General features: G+C 38.1%; 1 protein-coding gene across 1 annotated transcript in view; it reads right to left on the bottom strand.

Moving 5' to 3' along the window:
- Positions 1-312: 312 nt before the first annotated feature.
- The window catches only part of FHL5 (four and a half LIM domains 5), a 29,419-nt gene continuing 3,412 nt past the window's right edge, over positions 313-26,319 (bottom strand). The window contains exons 2-6 of the mRNA XM_069851161.1: positions 11,848-12,029; positions 9,416-9,590; positions 6,482-6,651; positions 4,156-4,342; positions 313-3,178 (exon numbers count right to left, since the gene is read on the bottom strand). Of these exons, the coding sequence (XP_069707262.1) occupies positions 3,027-3,178; positions 4,156-4,342; positions 6,482-6,651; positions 9,416-9,590; positions 11,848-12,006 (843 nt within the window). The 5' untranslated portion in view covers positions 12,007-12,029 and the 3' untranslated portion in view covers positions 313-3,026. The remainder of the gene's footprint in view (positions 3,179-4,155; positions 4,343-6,481; positions 6,652-9,415; positions 9,591-11,847; positions 12,030-26,319) is intronic.

The raw sequence follows: 26,319 nt of genomic DNA on the forward strand, positions 1-26,319 counted from the left end.
ATGATTCCCTTAGAGCTGGGCACGAACTAGATAAATTTTAAAATACAACAGTACAATGCCAAAGAAAAGCAAATGACATTAAAAAAATAAATCTCACATACTTCCATCCTCTGAAATTAAGGAAAACTGAACTGTACTGGAGTCTGTACCTGCTCACCCTGCTGTAAGGCAAATGTTAGCAACAAAGGCTGAAATTTATCATTGAGTTCATTTTGCCTAGTGCTTTGCTATCCCAGGCAACCACGTTATATATGCCATTTAATACACTGATGAATATCACTTTAAAATGGACCACATAGCTGTTCCCCTCTTGGTTCTGCAAAGAGGTTCTGGGCATCACTGTTCAGCAGCACCAGCTGTCTTCTGATTTCCAGCTTCCAGTCCTGTGGAGTTTACTTGTCTTTGTTCTTGAACCAAATGTAGTCTCTTGACCATCTAATCCCCTCCACAATCTACAATCCTCCACATAGACACACTGTTCATTCTTGCAGCCCTTCTCTGCACCTATTCAAGTTGGAAGAACAGGTGACCCAAATTGTGCAAAGTATTACTGTATTCATGTTGAAGCATTGGTAGCTGGTGATAGAGACCAGGAAACATCAGTCTGTTATCTAAAATGACTTTTATTCAGGCTATTTATAGCAATGACATTTATTTCTTAGCATTAGTCTGAAGTGAAAATGCTCAGTTTCAGATTTGACTGTAGTGTATTTACTCCAGGAGAAATAAATAATTCAGTTGGTATTTCTAAAAATATAATTAGTTTGTGAGTCAGAGAAGAATTTCATTTTTCTAAATGTTAAGGCTGAAAGACTGGGATTATCATGACTAGTGTGTCTGACCTGTGACTCTGTCATATCTTAGGACTCAGACTCATAATTCTTGAGTCAGTGTGTAATTAAGCTGGAAGATTGCTCAGATAACAGTGAGTAAAGGGCCCAAACCACATTCTTGCAACTTGCTGAATGTTACCTCAGACAACACAAACAAAAGATACACCCCACAGACAAGGCTGCATCTGGTGATTCATCATTTTCCTTTAAAAAAATTAAGACAATTAACATTTACTATTGGGCTAATTTCTGATAACTAACTGCACTTTTTTAGAATATCATACATAACTGAACCACTATACATGTATGTGAATATATTTTTTAAGGTAATGAAACATATTTCTATTTAGGAAAGTCTAAGTCTTACTAAGAATGTGTATCAGGCATGAGAAATGTGAAAGTAAAAAAAGAAAGCAGCTCGTATGAAATGACAAAGGCATAAACTAATCAAACTCTTGACGGCAATAAAAGCTGCCATTAAAGAAGAAACTGAAAACCAAAAATGAACACCAGGTAAAGCAAAAGATCAATATTTTATTGACTGGAAAACAGACCGCTGTGTACTTGTTGGTCAGTCATTACCCATATTGATTTTATGCCACCGCAGTTCAGTTCTGGTTTAGCTATACACGCGTATTCTTTTTTTTTTTTTCTGATTTTTCTTTTATTTCAGATTTCTACTTAAAGTAATGGCTATCTTCAGTATAAATAAAGCCTGCTCAGGTCAGCCAAAATACATAAGGTCAAAGTCTAGAAGAGAAAGTATGACTCAAAGATGTGTGAGATGAGGACCAAACCAGTGCTGAGCGATGTAGAACCTACCATTTTTAGTATCACTGCACTGGTCACAATGGCCTGGTACAGACACTGTAGTATAAATCAGGCCACTGTAACACACATCACAGAAGATGAAAGAAGAGAAATGCTTGTAACTCAGCTCTGGATGACCTTTAATAACAGACACTTGCGTACTGAAGCTTAGCAAGCAGATACAATATTCTCAAAGCCAGCTACCTGGAAAATAATACCTTGTACTACAAGTGAGGTCTGCTTCACTTGCAATGACAACATTACCAGTTCTTGGCTTAATATTGTCAAATGCATGTCTCCCATGGCAAAATGAGTTGGGTACTGGCTCTGAAGATCTTATAGCCTGCTATAGACTAGAAGGCATTTATAAGAAAAGGGGTAAACTGTGAATCAAAGACCTAGCAGTGCAGAAATGCTAAGGCCATTAACAGTGCTTTGACTGCTGTCAAATGGATTTTGAGGGGAGAAGTACAAGGTGAAATGGACAAGTATGAGTTAACTCTTGTGTCTACTAGTAAAAATATATACTTATGTGCATATTTGAAGGTCTAGGGAAGGCAATGGAGACAGAGTCTCAAGGCAGATGAGCTTTGGGAAAGTGTACATCACCGCTATCCAATCTTGGGCAAGCCTCACCTCTTACAGTAGCTCAGAATATGGGTTCATTTATGTTCTAAAGCAGTTATAACTGCAAAATTAAGTGCAACTAACCAGTTGGGAAAAGATGTGTCACTCAGTTCTTGGGATGACTAAAGACTATGCTTCTGAGGAGTAATCTTGGTAAGAAGAGGAAAAGGCTTTTTTTTTCCTTTATCTGGCCCTGGAATAGGCCTCTCTGACTTGGTTTCCTTCCATGTAAAAGTTTCCCTTCCTCCCATTTTCTGCCTGCTTTATCAGCAGCTTTTTTCCTGAAGTATGGAGGAAGTTTATCTTTACAAGCTATTTTCATCAATGTTGAGATCTAATAGGAAAATATATATGCCCAGCTTTCCACACCAAATTCTGCATCTGTGAAGCGGTGCTAATGCCTCATCATTAGTCATATGCCATATAGACTCTTCACAACCCTCCTTGGTTCATGGGAGATGCAATGTAAATTTTTAAGCTTCTAACAGCAGAGTGCAGTGTGTTACAAGGAGAAACATACTGTAGCTACATTTAAAATACATACAAATCTTTCCTGCATTATTTTCTTAGCCAGTTTAGGCTGCTTCAATTTTTTTTTAGAAGCATTTGAGAACTACAGTAGAATTAAATTGCAACCAGAAAGTTCCTTGAATGACTAAATAACTGTTACATGTTTTACATGGTTTTCTTACTGCAGAGTAATGAAGTATATAATTACAGGGTGAGAATAGTGCAACCGTACAGCTTTCCAGGCAACTATGAAGCCAAGCCACATTCATGACAAAGGACATCATCTTGCTGACTAAGGAATCCTTGGCCTACCAGAGAGACAGAGCATTTCACACAATTAAAACATTCTCCATGCCACTGGCGTTCTTCAAACGTGATAAATTTGGCACCTCCAAGAGCTGAAAGAGATTATGAGAAAGAAGATGTGAATCCAGTATTTCTGGACATATTCGGAAATGCAACAGATTGCTTTCTAATGTGTGATCAGATCATCTTTCATATAGCAAACAAATGAACAAAAAATCGATAGTCCAATATATGCCCTGTTGGCTGAATTGAAAAAAAAACTTTAACTATGATGAGAAGTATTTTAAGCACAGCCATAAATCACTTACTTGTTTCCATATCCCGTTATGAACTCTAAATGGAATGGGTTTGTCAGAGTGTCCATTCCAGTTTTCTTATATTCCCAACACCTCCCATGAAAATTATTTTCAACATGTAAGTGCATCTAGTTCTATGCAACACTGTGTGAAATTATTTCCACCTAAGTTTCTTCAAAATGGAGTCTTTTAGAAATTACCAGATCATGGAGTTCCTTGCATGAATATCTGAAATAAAATATTAGGCTTTTGGGGTGTTTGGGGGTGTTTTTGTTTTTTAAATCATGCATTTGATTGGGTACCCAAATTTTCCTTGTCCACTTACATATGCAGCATGCACCCACAACAATCAGGTAGCACTTTTTAACAGCTGAGTCCACATGTAATAGAATTACAACACAGAACATCAGCAAATGCTCTCAGAAAACTTGAGCTATCATAGACTAGTGACATAGAAGTCTAATTATTCATTCTGTAAGTACACAGGATGCATGTAATGTGTCTTCGCTGCCTTTGTTTTTAGCTGAAAGTACTAAATCAAATGATGGAGAAATCCTTTTGCAACATAAAACAACTCCTTACCAGCTAGGGAACACATCATCAGTATGTTATAGGAAGATATATTTCATGTGATGGGTGTCTCTGTAGCAGTTAATTCCTTCAGTCTTTCATTATGATGGGGCTGTTTTCAATGCTGATTTCTAAAGTAAGGGTCTGCTTTGAGAGGAGACTGATGATTCACTAGTGTCTAGTGCCAACTAGAAGAGACTCACCTGTAACAGGTTTCTGGCAAGCAGCACACTTCTTAGCATAGTATTTGTTGAAACAGTCTACACAATATGGATACTCATCTTTGGAAATAAACCTTTGTTCAGACAGCTGGGTTTTACATCCAGCACACACAAAGCATTCTTTGTGCCAAGGCTGGTCGTGGTATGTCACTCCTCCAGAAGTTATTACCTAATGTATTGACAAAAAGGGCAGAGTAATGAAACAATGCATGAAGATTATCCACAATTCCTTCATAAAGTCCTTCACAAGTCCTTCCACTTGTTTTCTCTCTTCCCATATGCACAAGAGAAAAGGGTGTGGTCATATCAATTATTTCTGGTCTAGAATACCTTTTTTGACTAACTGCAGTTGAGCTGAGCATGCCACTGCTTTATTAATCTTGATTTTCCACCACAGGGTACATGCATATGCATGCTACACAGGTAGATAAAGGCTTAGCATCAGGCATGCTCTCAGGAGAGCAATTCTCAGTGATGGACAGTAGATGAATCACCTGATGCTGAGATTGTGGTTAATTTCTAACTGGAATGGGTGTATTTCTGTCTAGCAACTGAAACTGTATTGTAAGTAGGAAGAAAAAGAAAGTAAAGAAGAAGTAGTGAGATAGAAAGGAGATCTACACTGCCAGAAGAAGAAAAAAACTGGTGTTTATCCATGTTATCAAATTTCTTATTCCTTGCGACTCACTCACAGCTCTCCACTGGTTATTTCTGATAAGGGAAATTTCCAGTTGCACTGTGGCTCCTGTATGAGTGGAAAAGAGCGGATTACATGGAAATTGTGAGGGACTGTATAGAGAAATTTCTGGAGAGATAAAGATGAGCTATAAGATAGTGTTTCTAAGGCCAAATCACATGCACAACAGTGAATAAATGAAAGAAAGAAAGTAAGAATGAATTAATTAATCAATTAATTAATTAATACAGTTGGAACATGAAGAGAAATACAGAAACTTAATTAAGTAAAAGTAGAGGCACCATGAAATTTCCCTGGGGAAAAAAGTTTCAGGGAAATAAAGAATAACACTGGGTGATGTCAGGAAACAAACAAACAAAAATATTCCCTATTCCCCTAGCATTTCAGTACTGCACTCTCATTTGATTTTCCATTAAAATCTCAAAATCTCTGGCACAAAATTCAAGACTCCAGTTCAACAATTTAGTCTCTTTGGGCTCAATTCTTATTTACGGGAACTGGTGCAAGTTTTAGTAGTAAAATTTTTCTATTGATTATGTAGGGGCATTCCTTGCATTCCTAGAATTTTAAAGAAGCATATACTGATTATTTCAAACAAGTGCTGCTAACCCAATTCCTCTAATAAATACAGAACAGAATTACTATAATTGCCTCATGATCTTTTAATGGAAATTAAAGGCTAGAGGTAGAGACACAGGAATGCATAAAATTTCTTTCTAAAGTTTAACTTCTCAAGAAAAAAACACTAAACAGATTTTTCTTCAGTAAAAGCCTTTTGTTAAAGGTAGAGGTTTACAGATAAACATCAATTAACTTAAGATATTGTAAGTTATTTGATGAAGTAAAAAACCCAAACATGTCTGCTTCCTAATACAGATGCTAAAGAATAAATTAAATTCTGCCATAAAAAAAAGGCAGCCTGAAACATTTCTCTAGAGAACAGGACCACACTAGAATAGTGTGATGCTTTTGTGTGTTTTCATCAACCAGAGACAATTTTAAAACACAAAAAACTGAGGGAGGGATGGATTGATTTATTTCTATTTTGGGGAGGAAAAAAAACCCCAACCTCATCGGTAATCAAGTTTTCTGGTGCCACATTATACTTTGAAACAGTGGGACTCTTGATTAGTATTATTGCAATTCAATATTACTTAATTTATTGTTGTCTGATATATTTCAAAAGGAAAACAGGCAAGATTGTGAAAACTTTTCTTAGCTTAGGTGGCTTATTATGGATGTGAATAATGTGAAAAATTTTGGAAAGGGAGGCATGTTTGTCAAGGTAAAATCAGCTATTACCAGGAAAGAAGGGCTTTACACAATTTTCAGTGAATTTTCAACCTTTGGTAAAAATCACAGTTGACGACAAAAGAACCCCAAAATGTTGGTTTCGGTCAATAAATTTCTTTCAAATATAATAAGGAATATATTAACATTAACTTGAGGGGGACATCAGACTGTCACAGACAGCTTTCAGTCTCCAATACCAAAGCAAAAAGGCAGTCTGCTTTTACTCCTAGGTCACTAGACATTTTATGTAATTCAGCCCCTCCCCCCTCAAGCAATATTGCCTCATTAGGGCAATTTTTGCATTACATGTTCAATTACCTTTTTGCAAGAGTAGCAACGCTGAGCAAATTGCTTCTCAAAACAGGGCACGCAATAATTCTCATTGTCTTTGGTGATCAATGGTTTTGTTCCCAACGGTTGCCGGCAATACTGACAAACAAAACAGGATTCATGCCAGGAACTTCCCTTGAACTCCATTTTACGGGAACCTGCAAAAACCCAAACCAAAAAATGTCCCCAGGTACAGTCTCGTAATAAAAGTTTTAAATATTGGGAAGACTCCTGTTTTTAATTTTCTATCTCAGTATTTTATTACCCAAGAAAGCACTTATCTTCAATTTAATAGTTTCTAAGTATATACTTGAAACTTCACGAACACATTCAATGCCATATGATCACCTGGCAAAAGACTTGCTAAGTTCCCTAAGCTGTGATTTTTAGAGTATGTCTTGATATGAAACTTCTACGGTAACTTCTCTGTGATACACTTCAGTTAGAGTTTCTCTCAGGTCAATCCACTCAGTTACGATGTTCAAGAACACCGGACTTTTATAACATAAAGAGGAATTTGTTGGATATTGAGTACATCTAATAATGCCCTGTCTTTTGTCTTCCTTAAATTGAGACTCCTTAACTTATAAATGCATTATTTATCTTATTCAACTTAACCTGGCAATTTTTTAAAAACTTTTTCAGTCTTTTCAGTGATAAAGCACACTACAGTGCCTCTTGTTATAGCTCATAATTTCTATTCTAAATCCACAGTTCTTTTTACCATGTTCAGCTAGTTTTTGATCCAGTGCAATGATAGATTGATGGTGGTCTCACACTCATACTGACTAATCGACACCTGGGTTGAGATGGAGGCCTCACATCCTGGTGTTGCTTCAGTTAAGAGCAGAAACACTCCCAAAAGCATGTGCTGATCTCCCTGCCTGGATGGTGCGGTGAACTGCCAAGTCCCTGCTTCTGATGACAGGAATGACCTTGCCAAGGGCCAGTCAAAACATACTAATTGACTTAGTCCCACCTCACTAAGAGGCAACAAAATGTTTTCAAAATGTATAAAATTGATTCCTGAAAAATCCTTCATGGGGGAAGAAAAAATGACCATCATACTTGATGGACCATTCAATGGGCTTGGACTTCTCTTTCTCCACAAAGAAGAAATGTCTTGGTAAGAACTGTGTACCTCTGATTCTGCCAGAGGTTTCCCCAGGAAAATAACTACTGACTCGAGTTTTTATTGTTACTTGTTTTATATATATATATATATGCGCTAATTGTTAACTGATTATAAGTGTTTAAGCACTAATGCAGCAAGTGCATTACGGTAATCCTGAATTAGTTTCAATCTGTCACTTGAATTAAATTACTTACTGCCTCCAACATTGCAACATTGTCTCTCTGATGGGCTTTGCTGCAAGCAGCTGCTTGGTTTGAGCTGCGAGCTGCAGTTATTAATCCTGTGAGTACCAGTCTCTAAGGAGGCTCTCATAGGCAACTAGATTCTGACTTGTGGTGAAAACACGTATAAGCACACACACATAATCCTTCAGTCATAAACCGTTGACTGAGCCTGGGACTAGAGATCTGATGCCTCCACACCTAGGTGTCCTCTCTGAAGAGCACTTAGAAAGTGCTCTTTAGAACTTTAGAAACTGGTTGGCATTGTGCCACTTAAGTTTGCTGTTTGCTCTCCTACCCTTTGCACCTACTGCAGGGATTTAGTCTTCTAGGCTCTGAGTCAAAATCTGCAAGGTGAATAGATGCCAGAAGACAATAATGGAAACCTCACTCTATTCTGGTGCTATTCTCGTCATATCTAATAAGGTACACATATTAGACAAATTTTTTAAGTTATATTGAATTTAAACAGTATATCATCCTTAAATTGAACACAACTATATTGCTACAATATTTATTTCCACTGATACTGCCTTTACCTGTAATGAAAGGAAAGAAACAGTGAAAATACATAGTTGCATCAATGCTACAGGTTGAACGATGACATCAGCAACCTAGTGTTTATACTAAGGCAATAATTCTGCAGAGATCAGACCTTATTGTTTGGCATTGAGATCTACTGAAAAAATAAAATTCCTGCCAAATTTATGGATACTCTTGGAGAAAGGCTCTGAAGCAGTAGTCATGAGACAATGGCAGATAATTTGCAGCTGGTATTTTGGAATTCTACATATGCGCTATAGAAAGGTTCAAGCATTGAGGGTTGTTCACTCTTCCAAAAGTTAGTGACCCACTTTCCTAAGCGAGCTACTTCAATTTACCACACATGGTACTGTTGCTTCTCTTAGATGTTTGTGAAGAGACAGCTTTTATCTCTCTGCCATACAAGCTTTATTGGTGTGGTGGCAATGAAGGGCCTAGAGGAAGTACTGAACAGACACAATCAAAATCTCAGAAGCAGTTTAACGATTTTCAAGGTTGTTAATGGCAGGAAGTAAACCTATTGTGAACACAAATGCACTTGTATTCCTTTTGGTAAAAATGCTGATAAAGATTTGAACAGAGAATATCATGTTTTGACAATTTAAATAAAATTATTGCTGTGTGAAAAAAATGGCATAAAGAAGCTAAGCTCGAGGTCTGGTCAATGCAGCAGACAAAAATGCAGGTGTCTTATCTAATCTGGCACTCTTGTTAATGATACCTCTGTTTTTCTACCTGCACTCACAGCGGGATATGCTTCCTAAGAGCTGCAACAGTATCAAGAACTCAACATGAAGACATTTTACCCTATCTTGAACTCTAATATTCTTTATAAGTATTCACAAGCCCTGCCAATGCTTGCCCTCTCTTCACTCCCAGGAGGGTACTACAGACAAAGGAGAAGTAGTCATAGAATCATATCATAGTTTGAGTTGGAGGGGACCTTAAAGATCATCTAGTTCCAACTAGATTCTAATTAAAATTTCAGTTTCGTTTTTCATGGAAGTGTCCTTATTGTCTTACCAGGCATAATGGTCTTCTGGCAGTGGAAACACTTAGATGAATACTCATCAGAGTAGCATTCAGTACACAGCAAGAACTCGTCCTTGGCAGCAAATGGTTTCTCCACCAATGAGCGACTGCATTTGGTACACTTGAAGCATCTCTCATGCCAGTGGCGGCCTTTGTAGGATAGATCCTTGGAAAAAGTAAGTCCATGTTAATGAATACATTTCTTTACTGTTTTTTTACCCCTCAGCCACTCCCAGAAATAAAATGAAAAAAAAGAGAGGATTGCAATGGGGACTTGAAGAGATACTACATGTATCCTGTGGGAGGTGTGCTCAGAAGTGATGTAAGTACCCAGTGTCACTGTGTCAGGGTATTTTTTAGATCTCTTACAGAGGCCATTAGGAGCTGCTTTGGCGCAGGCAGTAGTCCTTCCTTAAGTAACATTAGAGATTTGTTTTTATTGGAAGAGCCATTCCATATTTTACTTCTGGCCTTCAAGGGGAAATAAGTGCTAAGCTTTTTTAATGTGCACAGGCCACCTGGCAAGAAGTATATTCTCTACAGACTTTGAAATAAAGTTCATGTATTTTTTAATGTTACAACTTTTTCTTCCAGCTGACAGTACATAACAAGAAAGAAAGATCATATTATTGCAGTAAACAAACAATTAAAAACTCATTGAGAACGAAATGATTCTTAGGAAGATTATTAAAAAATCATTGCTTTTGTTTACACCTAATGTAAGTCCTCTTAAAACCTTGGCAGAACAAGGTTTATTTAAGACTCAGTGGGCTTAGGGGATGAAAAAGCTTGCAGCTAACAGTATATGTATAAGACCTCCACAGAGAGTACAATAAAAGAGCAAAGAGCAGATATTATTTTTCTAAGGTTAAAGAAAACAAGGGAGAAATACCCTACCATCACCACCTTTCCCCTCCAAAAATAAATTAGACCCTTCCAGATCTCCTTTGTAAGTAACAAGCACAAAAGCACACAAATCTAATCTAATTTTTCTTTTATGAGATCTCTACCCTTTAAAGTGCTGAAATGGAAATATATACCATACTTCATTTCAGGAGGTGCTGAGCACTTACCACTTTCATTTGTGTTTGTTAGCAGCCTGAACCTTTTAGAGAACAGGCTATTGCCCACTGCAGCTTTATGCAAAGACTGTGTAAGAAGGTGAGGAAGAGGGCCAGGGTCTAGCACCTTGACAACCAGCAGTAGATCTCTATGGGCCACTTTTCTAGCTGACTCTGGCCTGTTACAGTCACTTCTTGTTACTCCTGATTTTTTTCAGCCAGATTTTCCTTCCACTCCATCCAAAGACATGACTTTTTATTGATGACCTTTGACATCAATAGTCCTGTTGCTTACTTCATTTTCAATTTTAAAAGTGGAATTAGTGAGCTCACAGCATGTGTTCCCCAGGTGACCTTGAAGGAGCTATGTGTGTAAGGTTGCTGTCAAAAAATGCTCATGAGAGTTTGAGAACAGTCTTCATCCAAGTCAGCTGTTTCCTTGGATGATTCCTTCACAGTACTGAGCTGAACTCGGACAATGCACTTTGAAAAACATGAAGTGCTTTGCTGAGGAGGCCTCCTGAGAAGGTTTATTTTAATAACTTTCTGACCTTTTTCTTTTGAAAGAATGTAGGCAAAGTGGGCATAGGGAGGAGAGCACTACATACTGAACTTGCTCTTCCAAAAGAGGGATTAATATATGAATTATAAACATGGTTTCTTTTTAGTTTGAAAGCAGCATGTTTAGACTAGACATTAGGAAGAATTTCTTCACTATGAGAGTGGTGAGACACTGGCACAGGCTGGCCAGGGGAGCTGTGAATGCCGCATCCCTGGAGGAGTTCAAGGCTGGGTTGGATGGGGCCTTGGGCAGCCTGATCTAGTGGGAAGTGTCTCTGCCCATTGCACGGGGCTTGGAACAGGATGATCTTTGAGGTCCCTTCCAATCCAAACTATTCTATGACTCCATGATTCTATGTTAAGCTCTTATCTACAGTAAAAGTAATTTATCCAAAACTCAAAATACTTATATCAAAGAACATCTCTCAGAAGCTCCAAATTTTCATTCAACCTGATCTACGGAATTACACCACCACCCTGCTGTCACTCAAGCACTGTGCAGTCTCTTCAGCTAATGAGTGACTGGAAGCGAAGCATGGAGTTCGGCTGCGGTCCACACATACACTACCAGCATGCTTGAGGTATATATATGTGCAGATCTCCTAATATTTAACCCGGAGCTTTCCTATTGTGGAAAAATAGCACTGTTTCTCTCTGCTGTGCATGGATTTACAATGGCTATAGCTAGGTCTGTTCACCAGTGCAGGGATATGCAGAGGGTCAGATATAGAATCTTCCATTAAAGAAATGGGTTTTGTGTGCAATTTAGCAAAGAACAAGAAGTGAAAGCTAAATCTTTACCTTGGAATCACACTCAATAGGTTGCTTGCACTCTTCACAGGGGTTGGCAAATAGGCTGTCATAGCACGTAATACAATAAGTATTTTCTTCTCTTAATGCATACTTCCTTCCACGAAGAGACTGCAGGCAGTAATGACAGTCTGTGTGATTGCTCGTCATTCTGGTTGGGTTCTCTGTGTGATCTGGAAAGATGGAAAAATCATGTAATTCAGTGGATGACTGTTTGCTTGCCAAAATAATAAAGAACATTGCTTTACCTCTGAAAGTTAGGACAGACATGTCTTGGTCATTTGTAGTGCCCTGGATTTCTAAAGCTGGCCTGTTTCATCCTAAATTGTTAGTCTTTAACAACATATGCTGGGTATTGTGTTACTAACAGAATGGGCAGCAAGAAGGCTGCTTCAGCTAAATCTGATGGTACCTACACTGATAGGTCAGATACCTAAAAATGGACGTGTCTTCATATTCTTTACATACAACTACTGACATTATTAGTATTAGATACTTGATTGCGAGGCATGTTTTATCCTGAAATCAGGGAATGCAGATAAAAGCTATATAGTTAAAAAATCAAACCATTTGCAGAGTTAAAAGACCATGCTGTAGTGTTTTCCTGGTTTCTCTTGCCATTCCTGTATTTCTGCTCACTCCTTCCTTTTCAAAATACCCCTACTTCTACTTGATTGAAGAGAAGGAATACAAAGGACTCCAAGCTATATGACTGGGTTATATAATAATATATAACAGCATAATCCCAGCTATGCTGCTAGCATTTCGTAGCCATGTTAGGTGACACGAAAACCATTGGACAGCAAGATCCAAAGAGATATAAACAAAATCATAGCCCAAAGTAAGATCCCCTTGTTGTTACTGGAAAAGGTTGTCTTTTCTTACATATTTCTATGTTGCCAGGTTCCACACTGGCAGTGCCAGAATACTGCAAAATAGATTGCATTTCTGTGCCAGACAAGTGCAGGAAATACCACAAACCTATTGAGAGCAAATTGTATGAGTTTCCCATCCTTCAGTTTTCCAGGGTAAAGAGGCTTGGATAAGCATCCAAATCTCAGCTGCTTACAGTATGCAATGCTGAATATTCCAAGGATTGTGGAGATGAAGACTTATTTCAGCCTTATTGTTGCTGATTGGATCACTGGCACTTTGCCAAAATGGGGTCTTGATTTCTGGGAATCAAGGAAGAAGAGTCTGGAAAGTTCCCAGTGAAGCAAACCCAGAAACATCTGCTGAATTCATTGGATTGCACTCTTCATTAAACTCATTGAGTGTCAGTGGAGTCAGTGCCAGTAATCATAAATTTTACAGGATTTTTAGAACAACCAAGAAAGTTCTCATAAAATATTTACATATGAGTGACTTTTGGCAGCTGAAATCTTTGCACTTTGAGTAACAGTGCAAATTATTTTATCTTAACCAGATGCAAAGCCTGCAAGTAAGGGAGAGAAGCATATGAAGAACAAGATTTGAGGGTGTATTTGCCACTACAGAGTTTACATCCAGTCCGTTTAGAATTACTCCCTCCTAATTGTTTTCATATGCTCACTGCCTGCCTCATACACACGGTTCAGTTTTAAAAAGGCATTTCATCTTTTTCTGAGTTTCTGCCTTGTGAGGTGTAATCCAGTATGATTGTTTGAACTATGAGAAAGAACAATTACTGGAGGTCTTAACTGGCACAAATGAATAAGATCAGGCATTTATTAAGCTGTTCCTGGAGGGATATTAGTACAACAGTGAAAAGGTGGCAGGGAGAAAGGCTATAATGCTTATCTCAGACAAAAAGTAATGACTTGGTTGTTTGGCACAAGCTATGGGAAACTTGCTCCTGTAAATTGGAAATCTTTTGAGTTAAAATGATTTAATGTATTTCTGACTGCCCTAAATTTTTGTGCTAGCCAAGACAGGGCATAGTAAGGAAGTCAAATAATCTGTAACTCAGATCAGTGGGAAACATGCTTGCTTAAAAATATTACAGATGCATTTTATGTGATACCCTTGGAATAATAGTATAACAGGACTTGAATTTGGACTTCCATTTTCTTAAAATCAGAGATTTGATTGTGAAAAGAAAGAATCCAAGTATATGAGAAAATTGCATACATCAGCTTGTACATTTACACAACATGAAATATAAAACCAGATATAGGACAGTAATTCAGTGCATGATCACTACACAGTCATCACCAAAATCAAGGTTAAGTTTTGCTCATTTTCTATATTGGGGAAGCAGTATAAATTGGTGCCTAGGGAGACAATCATGGAATGTTTGTGGTTAACTGGACTCTAATCAAGGTCATAAGACAGGCTTGAAACTGTGCTTCAGAGGAATTTTCTTTTTTTTTTTTTTGTGAGAGTTAGAGTTAAGAACTGCTTCAGGATACCTCTGAGTGGACGACCTTTCTGATTTCCTCCCTGCTAAATCAGTACCCCGGCTTCTTAACACAGTTTTATTTCAGCTGAAAAGTGGTTACAGGAAAATCCTAAGGTTTTTTAAGTTACTGAGATGTCTGCAAACAATTGTCTTCTAAAATAAAGGCTTTATAGATTTTCTTTTTGTACCCTCCCAGGAAGCCAATCTGTTCCAGCAAACCTGGGCTATATGTACATACAAGATGTGCCATAGTAATACTCCAGAGCTTCTGAATTTGTAAGGTAGTTATCCTCCTAAAAAATTGTATGGATATGGGAACAAAGTGACATTATTCATGTTTTACAGGTGGCAGTGGTTGCTTGAGAACAGTAAAAATGTCCACCCAACATCAGAGGCAAAGACTTGATCTGCTTCTCTAGTGAAGTGTTCAAGTCACCCAAAACTTTTGACTGTGATCATATAAAAACATGCTTGGGAATGAAGCAGAGAAGGTATGAAAAAGAATGATTTTTTTTTGCAAACCTTTTGGAAAAAGTCTGGGTAACCTCTGTGAACTACTTTTACTCTTAGTGCAACATAAAAAGTGAATCTCATCTCCCACAGCATCACTTACCCTTGCTCCAATAAATAAGTAATGGTATGAGCACCACGTAGTTAAGTAGAATGTTTTTCTTGTGCTTTGATCCTAATCTCTAGAGAAACATGTTTACTTTAAGTTTGCTGGAAGCTAGACCTTGTGTTTGAAGGTCAGTTAAGAAATCTCTGGAGGTCTGATGCTGTTCGCTCTCTTGGAATGAAACGCTGACTCCAGTATTCCAGCTGCTAACTCTTATCCTAGGCACAGGGAAAGACTGTGATGTCTTCATTTCTCGGGAAAGGAGGATTTTGCTGTTTAAATTGAAATAAAGCTACATACTGTTTTTTATGTATCTGGTAGGCATGGATATGTGATATCATTTGTAGTGTTAGAATATGCTAAGGGAGTGCAGAGAGGTGTTGCCAAGAATGTGAAGGTACTGCAACTGGAGTCCCTGGGGTCAGATCTGAGAATGCAGCAGTCTCCTGGTATCAATATAAAGAAGATGAAAAGAAAACAACAGAGCTGGCTTGTCTGCCTACTGTTCCATAAGATTAAGATAGAATGTATCTACAGCAAGTTAGGAGAGGAACTTTCTATAGAGTTAAATTGTTTCCTATAAAATGCAGAGCACTAGAAGACTTCCAGTGAAGAAAACTGTAAGAAAACAATTGTGAAGTGGAGAAAGCTGATAAATGTGGAACCATCACTGGAGCCAAAAAGCACAGCCACAACATTAATCTAACACTTAACAGTTTATCTTGATATTTTCTTGAATCATATATTAAGCCTCCTTACGTTATGTAAGTATAAGAAACCCAGAAATATAAATACTATTTAGATGGGAATGAATAAACGTGTGCATATGGGTACACACATACAAATGAAAATATTCTATCATTTGCTTTATGATAGTACTAATGGACTATTTCCCAGTCTAAGTGAGCCTGTCATTGAATTATACCATTTTTTTCTTTAAGAACATGCAATTATTGGAACAAGTCTCTCTATTAGAGAGGCATAAAGAAAGAAAACCAATGGCAAAATAAATAATTGCAACAACACTGAAGCACAAGAAAAACAAATGGATCTATTATCATGGGGACATTCCTGCAAGCTACCGCAGGCACTTGTTAATTTTCAGGTAAGTACATGTTTTTATCTTGCAACATGGTTTTGTTTATTTGCACAAATGTGCTGGCTCATTTTCCCTATCCTATGTGGATTTTTTGTGAGAGCTGCTTAAGAGTTCATCATATACATTTGCAAAATACATTAGTGAGTCAAAGTTACAACTTCATTATAAAGTAAAAAATAACATTGGAAAAAAAACTTTCTAACAATAGTATTTTATAAACAAAATTTCCTAACAACTTTCTGCAAGGAAATTTTTCTTTATTTCAATGATTATATTATCTTGATTTCTCTGGACATCTGCTATCACCCCAAAATCTGTTTTGTTTTGTGAATAGACCCAATAAAAAGTCCTGACCCCTCAAAAAAACCCGAGAACTACAAGCTAAATGTATGATGTATTTTCAAAACACTGGTAATACCCTTGCTTTGTCTCTTCCTTCAGAATAACTGCAAGCTTCCCAGTGATACCTTTAAGTTAAACTAAAATGTTTATAAGGCTAGAATTTTTACTCTTCTAAAAATGTCTAGAGAAGCAATAGGAACCAGGGGAATATATTACAGATCAAGTCAAAGCAAGTATCAATAGGAAAGAAGAGACACAGATGCTAACTTTGAACAAGTTGTTTTATCTCTGTGGTGTAGCACAGTAATCCAAAGGCAGATCCTGGAAGCATCTGAGTGGGTGCAGATCTTCATCTGACTGATGAAGTTCTGCTTTAAGCAGCTGGGATTGATGCCAACCAGGATGACATTGTAACAATCCAACTATACTGCTTCAAGATCCACAAGTGACAGTTTTAGTGAGCTGTCTAGGCAAAGCAGCTCATTTAGAGCTGAATTCAGTGCTGCACTGCATTGTACTGTGTTTACATACCCCATGACCAAAAGCAAAAGAACAAGAGGTCTGGCTTAACTAAGGGATCGAGCATCTCAGGAATTCTATAATTTTCTCCTTAATTGGTATTGCTTTCAGCTTTGTTTACATCATGCAAACTCAAATGTTGGTGTAGTCATCGAAATTTTCCTTTTTTTTCCAGTACAACGTAATTTGCTTCTTCCCTAAACCTCAAATCAGGACTAATTAGAGCAGTGAAACTGACCACCTTATGTGCCTCAAAACTATCTCTACTAGCTACGGAGTAGGCTGAAAAAGCCTAGCCCCATTGCCTCTACAGCAAACCAGGTGTTTGCTTTATTTCGCAGAATGATAGAATAGTTTGGGTTGACATTTAAAGGCCATCCAGTTCAACCCCTCTGCAATGTGGAGGGACATCTTCAACTAGATCAGGTTGCTCAGAGATCCATCCAGCTACCACCTCTCTGGGCAACCTTTCTTCCTTACATCTAGTCTGAATCTACCCTCTTTTAGTTTAAAACCATTACCCCTTTTCCTATTGCTACAGGCACTACTAAAACGTCTGTCTCCATCTTCCTTATAAGCCCCCCTTTAAGTACTGATAGGCCATAATCAGGTATCCTTGGAGTCTTCTTCAGGCTGACCAATCTCAACTTGACCAGTTCTCATAGGAGAGGTGTTCTATGCCTCTGATCGTTTCTGTGACCCTCCTCTGGAGCTGCTCCAACAGTTTCATGTCTTTCCTGTGCTGAGGGCTCTAGAACTGAATGCAGTACTCCAAGTAGGATCTCACCAGAGTGGAGTAGAGAGGTAGAATTATCACCCTCAACCTGCTGGCCATGCTTCATTTGTTGCAGCCCAGGATATGGTTGGCTTTCCAGGCTGGAGTGCAGCAGCTGCTCATATCCAGCTTTTCATCCATGAGCAAATATTCTCTTTGGGGCTATTCCCAATTCATTCTCTGTCCAGCCTGTGTCTGTGCTTAGGATTGCCCTGAACCAAGTGCAGAACCTTTCACTTGGCTTCTGTAAAGTCATTGAACCTCATGAGGTTTACACAGGCCCTTTTCTCAAGCTTGTCCCAGTCCCTCTGGAGGTCATGCTGTCCCTCAGGTGTGTCAACCATACGACTCAGCTTGACGTTGTCTGCAAACTTGCCGAGGACGCACTCAGTCCCACTATGTCATTGATGATATTAAGCAGTACTAGTGTCAATACAGATCCCTGAAGGACATCACTCACCACTGAGTTATCTACAGAACTTGCACCAGCAGCATCCAGTTTGTCCAATACAACTTGTACTTGCTACTGAGATCAGCCTGAGCAATTTTGTTGGCAAAATTCAAATTAATGGCTCTGTATGCATCTCTCCTAATGGATTTTCTTCCTCTATTGTGAGCTTTGTCCTTGAAGACTAAGAACAACCATCACAGCAAACCCACTGTACAGAGAAATTAGAGGTCATAAATAAGCATGTCTAATAAAGTGGCAGAAAGTTGGGGTTTTTTTTGGAAGACGGATGCGGAAAAGTTGCTAATGGGCTACAGAATTAAACCTAGATTATTTGCTGGATTGCTTTTTTTTTTTTTTTAACTAATCAACATCCAATTGTCAGAGGGTATAAATCATCATGTAATAGAAGTACTATATTGGCGTCCAGAAATTATGTTCCAGATTATCTGGCCCTGTTGTTCTGAGAACAACAAGCTTGTCTGATCAGCAGTATTGCTGGTCAGTAGTGCAGCTCCTTGTTTAAGTAGATACAAACTGTCTTTGGAGTACTTGGTCTTGATTCAAGTCTATCCCAAGCTGTTACCCAGTAACATAAAACTTTTTCATCTGCTCAAATTCCTGGGTGCTGTCAATATCTTCACCAGCAAGGCTGGTGCTAATGATATGATAGGAAAAAAAATAGGACTAATGCTATGGTTCAGAGATTTTCTTCTGTTTTTCTTTCTTTTTTCATTCTTACTCACAATTTTTACAGGTCACCTTAAAATCTGATGAAGCCAGAATTTTCTCCTCTTTTCATTATGGAGCTCATTCCTTTCTGACTGTCAGATTTATAGAATCAAATGAAGCCATGAAATATTTCAGCTGTGCATTTATGCACCTTTTAATGTAAAATCCTGGTAGCATTGTCAATAATAGTTTTATATTTAACCGTAAAACAGGTTTGAGGATTGCATCTGGTACAAAACGTCCATGTGATAAAGTATACTCAAATAAGACGGTGAGTTATATACTTAGAAGACATTTAGGCAGTTTTAAATTGATTAGCTTCAGCTGCCTGACTTCCAAAAGCAGAACAGTCATGAGTCTAGGATATGGATGAGAAATCATTAGCAAATCCAAGGTACAATGTTAAAGGAGGCAATTTAAAGTAACATTATTAGTGGTGTAACCCAGGGGTTGACACGGGGATCAATACTGTTCAACATCTTCATTAATGACTTGGAGATGGGACAGAGTACAGCCACAGAATACTGACAGATGACACAAAACTGCGAGACGTGGCTGATCCACCAGATGGGAGTGCTGCCATCCAGAGGGATATTGCCAGGCTGGAAAAGTGAGGTGAGAGGAATCTCATGAAGTTCATTAAGGGGAGGTGCAAAGTCCTGCCTCTGGAGAGGAATAACTGCAGGTACCAGCATGTACTGGGAACCACACAGATGGAAAGCAGCTTGGCAGAGAAGGACATCACAGATACTGGTGGGCAATAAGTGAGACACATCTGTAGTGCTGGGTCCAGTTCTGGGCTCCCCAGTACAAGAGAGAAATTGAGCTACTGGAAAGAATCCAGTAATAGGCCACAAAGGTGACTAAGGGACTAGAGTGTCTCTCCTATGAGGGAGGGCTGAGAGAGCTGGGACTGTTTAGTCCGGAGGAGAGAAGGTACAGAGAGGTTCTCCTCAATGTGTACAAATACTTGAAGGGAAAAAATGAAGAAGAGGGAGCTCACTGACAGAAGAGAATGCAATGGGCACAAACTGACGTGCAAGGGATTCCATTAAATAGATGAAAAAAAATCTTTCACTGTGAGAGTGGTTGAAAACTGGCACAGGTTGCCCAGAGATGCTATGTAGTCTCCGTCCTTGGAGATATTCAAAACCTAACCCAGGGCATAGCCCTGGAAAATCTGCTTTACGTGATCCTGCTTAGGTAGATCATTGGAATAGATGATTTCCACAGGTACAATGCCATCTCAACAATTCTATAATTCTATGATGGACCACAGAACGTTTGTCACTGCTGAATGATAAAAGAGGGAGGGTCAAAGTCTCCACAAAACCTCAGTATTCCCTTGTGGGCATTTGAGCAGGAGTAGTCATTCTCATAAAAACAGCCTCTTGTAGATGACGTTGTGAGTTCATAGAATCACAGAATAACCAGGTTGGAAGAGACCCACCGGATCATCGAGTCCAACCATTCCTATCAAACTCTAAACCATGCCCCTCAGCGCCTAGTTCACCTGTGCCTTAAACACCTCCAGGGAAGGTGTCTCAATCACCTCCCTGGGCAGCTATCATTGCTATCTAAGTTAGATATGTGTAGTCAAAACACGTGAGAAATGCTATTGCTTTCAGCTATAATATGCTCTAAGGTGAATGCACACTTGAACTTTGAAGCTATGCTCACAGGCTTGAAGGTGAATGCATGCTTCAGAGCTCTGCTGCCTGCATCCTTTGGAGTACAGGTTTTGAAAGGTATTTTAAAAGATAATAAAAAAGTAGGATTTAAAAAATTATATAAGCAATCAGTTCTCCATTGCAATTAATTTTAATGTTTCCTAATATTTGAAAACTGGTAAACATAGTCTCTAAATCCTTCTCAACTGAGATACATCAGGTGGAATTGCATACATTGGGTTACAGAAGAAAGAGCAAAGGAAAATAGTGATTTTAGATATTTTTTGTCAAAGAAAAAGATCTGTTTCAGTAGATTCAGCATTTCCACAGGGAAGAATCACTTCCAACATTCTCAAGTCCTAGCCATGTGTGAAATTAAGAGAGACACATACTATTTTCTGTATTGTCACTGAGTGTGAAACATGATCAATATGTACTTAGTCAACCATTCTGATACCTAGATATAAGCACTGCATGAAAGCTGGGCCTTTTTTGATGGAAAGCAGTTACCTGCTTGTTTGTGGAACATGGTTTGCCACAGTAAAGAAGATTTTGTTATTTTTGTTGTTGCAGGCTGTGCAAGTCAAAACTCCTTTTTCTCTCCGATCATTTTAAATTTTAAGCTGGAGCTAATTGTTACAGACCAGGCTACAGAAGAGATTTAAAAGTCTTCATGATTTCAGTAATCTTGGCTGTTTTGATGACTTAATGCAGAAAGAAACATGGGCAGTGATTCACTCAACCACTGCCTTGTACAGAACAAGGAATAAAGGAGTGTTTAGGATGCTAACATCTACATCTTCTTGCCAGAACTCAGCAGAGAAAGCAGATCTAAAAATTATTTTGTGATGACTTAATGACAATGTGAAGGAAAATGGCTATAATTGTACATTTTTTTTTCTTCAGTTCAGCAGGCAAAACCTAAGGAAGATACAAGAAATCCTACAAGAGATAGTTAGGCAGCAACCTGCTCATGAGAAAAGTTTCCTAATCCCTTTTAGAGGATTAATTCATGCTCTGAAACTGGAGAACTTATGAGCTTCCAAAACTAATATAAATTTTAAATAAAGCTATTGCAAAAGAGAATTTTTGAAAGAAAATTGTTTTGAACTAATCTTGATCCAAAATGATCTAACATTTATTTTGCAAATGTTGATGTGTTTTAATAGAAAATTTAATAGAAAATATTTCTGAATAATCCCCCCCATACCCATACTTCATAGAAAATGTCTATTTGTTTTAGAAGACTACAATTCAAAATAGTGAAATTTGACTGAAAATCATTAGTCTAAAAGTGTGTCATAAATGCTCAACAGAAAGATTCCTCTAAAGACTTGAAGTTGAGTTCTGATATAAAGTCAACAATTTCATTTGGAGAAGCAATTTTATGGCTAACCATGTTTTATTATAGGAAAAAAAGATGTGAATCTGAGTTACAGTGATCTCATTTTGAAAGAAGAAATCTGGTAGCAAAAGTGTGTTCATGTTTGGTTACAGTTTCATGATTTAAAAGAGAATAACATATTGTACTTCCTTTGAAATATTAGTGTATTTTTCTTCCATCAACCTACAACCCAGAAAGTACAAAACATCTTTGGACTAGAAAAAGAAACTTTAACAATTTGGTACTGAACTGGTCAGGATGAGAGTGGCTCACTGAGGTCACAAAGGATCTCTGGCAATAAATACGGAGTCTTCCCCATCACCCCCTTCTGGCTGGCTTTTTCAGTTCCTTTTCCTGCCTCCACCCTCACCTACAATCCCTTAATCGTGGAAGATACTTTAAAAAGTGCTTAAGTAAAACTGAGATTAAAGATAAAAATGAAGAGATGTGCTGAAGTCTTGATCTCAGATTTTTACCGGCGAGTTTATCTGCAGTGTGCAAATCAGAGCAGCACTTCTGAGTGATCTCTGCTAGAACAACACCTGCACATCAAGCAGGCAGCTACCAATTCCCCTCTATACAATGCAACAAAGTCAAAATGCCCACACAGCCAAGACAAAGTCCACCAAGGAAACAGCAGCATCCTAGCAATACACTAACACTACAGGGAAGGAACACATCTACCTGAAAATGACACAAGCTTGCCTTTGAGACTGAAAGATTTCCTGGGGAAAACAACAGCAATAGGAAGCGATGCCTGTGATACAGCAGGGAGTGAGCTGCTAACAGGCCATGAAAAAACCCAGCCTCATCACTAATAAGAGCTAGCAGATCTTCAATAGGCAAGGCTGATGCTGAATACAATTTTTACGATCTTAACAAAACAAAAAAAAATAGGTCATTTCTTATATTTGCAGATGCATCAACTGCAGGGACTGAATTTTCTCCACCCTTAAATTTTATTTCAGAAATAGAAAGGTGGGTGAAGAAAACCATGTTGTGAGAGAACAGGTACATCACATGAATTAAAATCCTGTAAAAAAAAAGGAAAACCAAAACTGTACAACTGACTATGGAGCACATTTTTTTTCTAGCTGGATTCTTTAAAAGCCTGTGACCTACTTTAGAACTGCTTTAAGAAACAAAATGAACAATAAGAAAAAGATGAGCAGCAGCAGTGTTAGCAGCAAGCTAAATTTGGAGAGGATTTTCTTTGCACTATTTTTAAAAATAAAAAGGACCTCCTTCCCCCAAAACCAAACACAAAACCCCCAAGTGGTATTAAAGTATCTGCTGCAGCAGCATGGCCTTTTCTTTTTCTCTCCCAACTGCTCTGTGTCAAGATGACCTATTTTTCTGAGGAAAAAATAAACCCAGCTGCAGCACTTCTGTAATAAAGTTATGATGTCTCATCAAAATTAATGAAATCGGAAGATTTCTGATCTCACCTATGTTAAAAGATTGTTGCGAGCTGGGTGGCTTTATAGTTGAGGAAAAGCAAAGGTTACTGCAAGGACTATTGTGTGTTTAAAATCACTGATTTACTTGTCATTGTTTCCAGGTATTTAGATTTTTAGGTCCAATTAAGTTTTGCTGCTTGCAGAGCTCCATCGGTCTTGGCTGCCCCTTTCTTACCAAACTTTAAACTGAAAACAAAGATGACATGGCTCTGCAGACAAGCACTGGGCTCCTCCATAGGAATCATACTTTGTAAAAATCACTGCTGTGTACAGTCTCAGAAATGCTGGCAACTCCAAGTGTAGCATGTACACCCTCTCTTCATATTTTATGTATTGTTTAGGGTGACCATGGGGAGGAACTCTGTGATGTGCCTCCATGGATCTTCTCAAGGGAAAGCAGACTTTAGGATGGGCAGTGCTATGGGGCAGGATCAAATAAAGAAGGAATGGGCAGAAACATTGAGTAAAGAAAACAACAGCCTGATTCCAAAGGACTACCTACGCACTCTGGGTTTTTATTGACAACATAGTAGGCATTGCTATAAGACCTAGCAGTTATGATCCTGTGCAACTGCAATATCTTTCAAGTACAAGGATTCAATAATAATACAGCCTTAAATATGCACATATTGCATCTCCTAGGTGGATACACCACAAAAGTTTTCACCCAGTGGAGAAAACCGGAAAGATGTGGTACTCTTAGTATTCTTCTGCTTTTACAATGATGAACTAGTTATATGATGTAACTGAGACAGAGGGCAAGAAGGGCTTCCAGGAAGGTGTGAAACCACAAACCAACATGAAAATACACGGTTGGTGGTGTTGAGCAGACTCATGTAATTTCCTTCTGCTTCCCTCTGTTACATGAATGCTTGCTTTGTCTGCTCTTAGAACAGGACCCCAGGATAATTTGAATATGTATGCAAATTAATGAAGCTGAATAACTTCACTCAATTTGTGGATGTCAAATTAGGTGATTTAATATTTTCTGGATCAGGTTTTTAATTCTGCATGTTAGAGCTGGTGTACTCATATCTGTTGGGGAGCACTAAGTACAATTCATTTACAAAGTCTGAACATCTGTACCAAGGTTGCAGTAACAAATTTGTACGATTCAGCTGTGTGTGCGTTTCACCAAAGATGTAGAACTGTAGCAGGGTGACTTTTTCCTTCTATGCTCTGCTCCATATTTCTTGTAAAGCTGGAAAAACTTATTAGTTTAAATATCCAGATGTATCAAAGCTCCTGGTCTTTAGGGTGGGGAAAAAGGGTAAAATATACAGGTATACACATTCATTTATGATGTGTCCTGTATTTACTGTTGATGGGAAACCAACACTCTTGGTTCCAACACAGCAAAAGGATGTATGACTCACAATGTAAAAACTCAGTTCTAGAAGAGAGCTGACAACAGGATGTTTGAAGGCAGTAAACCCATTTAGGAGTGGGGCTGATGGAAGAAAGGGTGGAAAGTGGAGGCCTTGGACTTCTCGTTTGTCCTCTACCATGGTGGAAAAAAAAAGGAGTGCTACGAGGACCGAGTGTAGAAAAAAATGTTGGATTTTTTCATTGATTAATCGATTGGTTTGCTGATTGGGTTTTCTCCTTTAAATATGTGGCTTTGTGCACCATCCATTAACCAGAAAACAAATGTTAATTGAAAAACTCTTGAGTAGATGAGTAGATAATGTCCTGTCAAACAAGATAGAAAATATCATGGCATCAACTCTGTTCTAACTTCAGTCCTCAGGTCCAATGAGCAGCAACAACTGCAACAACTTGTTCTGCCTACGTAGGACATAAGGTCTGCTGAACAATTATGTGACTGGGTATCCTAATGTTTTCCTTAAAATCTCTATGCCAGACATGAAACATATTTCTTTCTATTTTAACATAGTCTGTCTTCCTAAAAGTGGTTATGATTTAAAATTAGATTCAGCAGTGGGTAGACCATGGTATTCTGTCTTTCTTTACTATGATGTGAGGTTACTGACCCTTCAGTTACTGCCCTGTTGGGATTTTTTCGGCATGTGAAAAAGGTCCTTTTTTTTTTCCAGTTTTGGCATTATGACTTTCAGAGAAAAAGTTCAAGGGTAGGATTGACCTATTCCGACTTAACTAAAGTTTATCTGAACAGCCAAGACAGTCCAGACAGATAACTCAGACAGATAAAAATGATCAGTAAAGACTTAGACCTATGGAAGAAATTGGTAAGAATGAAGAAATTCCCTTCTAACATTCAGGAACATTTTAGGAACATACTATTTAACTCAAGGATATTACACAGAATCATTTAGGTTGGAAAAGACCTTTAAGATCATAGAGTCTAACTGTAAACCTAACGCTGCCAAGTTCATCACTGAACTATGCCCATAAGTGCCACATCTATTAGTCTTGTGAACAATGAGTCCACTAAAACTGGTAAAGTCTATTTAAATGACAATGTGAAGCCTGACACTTAGTAACCATCTTTGCAAACCTAGAAGGGAATTGACCATTTTCAATACGGCATGATGCTCAGAGGCCAAAACCCTGACCATTTGTGAGCGATAAAGTCAGTCTGAGGAGGAGGAGAGCAGTAAGCAGCAGCAGAAACTGCATTAAGGGATAAATACAATTCAAGTCCTTTTTGCTGATTTATGTTCTATTTAGTAAATGTTTTCACTAGAAAGTCTCAGCAAGAGATTAAACAAATCAAGAATTCAGCTACTGTATTTAAAAAAAACCAAACAAATATTTTAAGATTTTACTTTGGAAAGTCTTGAGCTTTTAATTTGAGATGGTTTTCAATGCTTTTCAATTTTCAAGCACCAAACTAAGCAAAAATTGACGATTAGAACTTCAGAATGAAACACTTTTTCCTTTAATATTTTCCTTTCTTCCTCCCACGCAAATAAATTCCCAGACTCACAGAACTCTAATTATGCCACAATTTTGCATGTTGTAATACATAAATGAATCATGATGTGGCTGAATTTGAAACTTGAAGAGCTCACTTGAGGAAGACAGGGCTCCTGATAAACAGATTTACAGCCTAA

The sequence above is a fragment of the Phaenicophaeus curvirostris genome, chromosome 2, assembly GCF_032191515.1.
Source record: "Phaenicophaeus curvirostris isolate KB17595 chromosome 2, BPBGC_Pcur_1.0, whole genome shotgun sequence".
Lineage (NCBI taxonomy): Eukaryota > Metazoa > Chordata > Aves > Cuculiformes > Cuculidae > Phaenicophaeus > Phaenicophaeus curvirostris.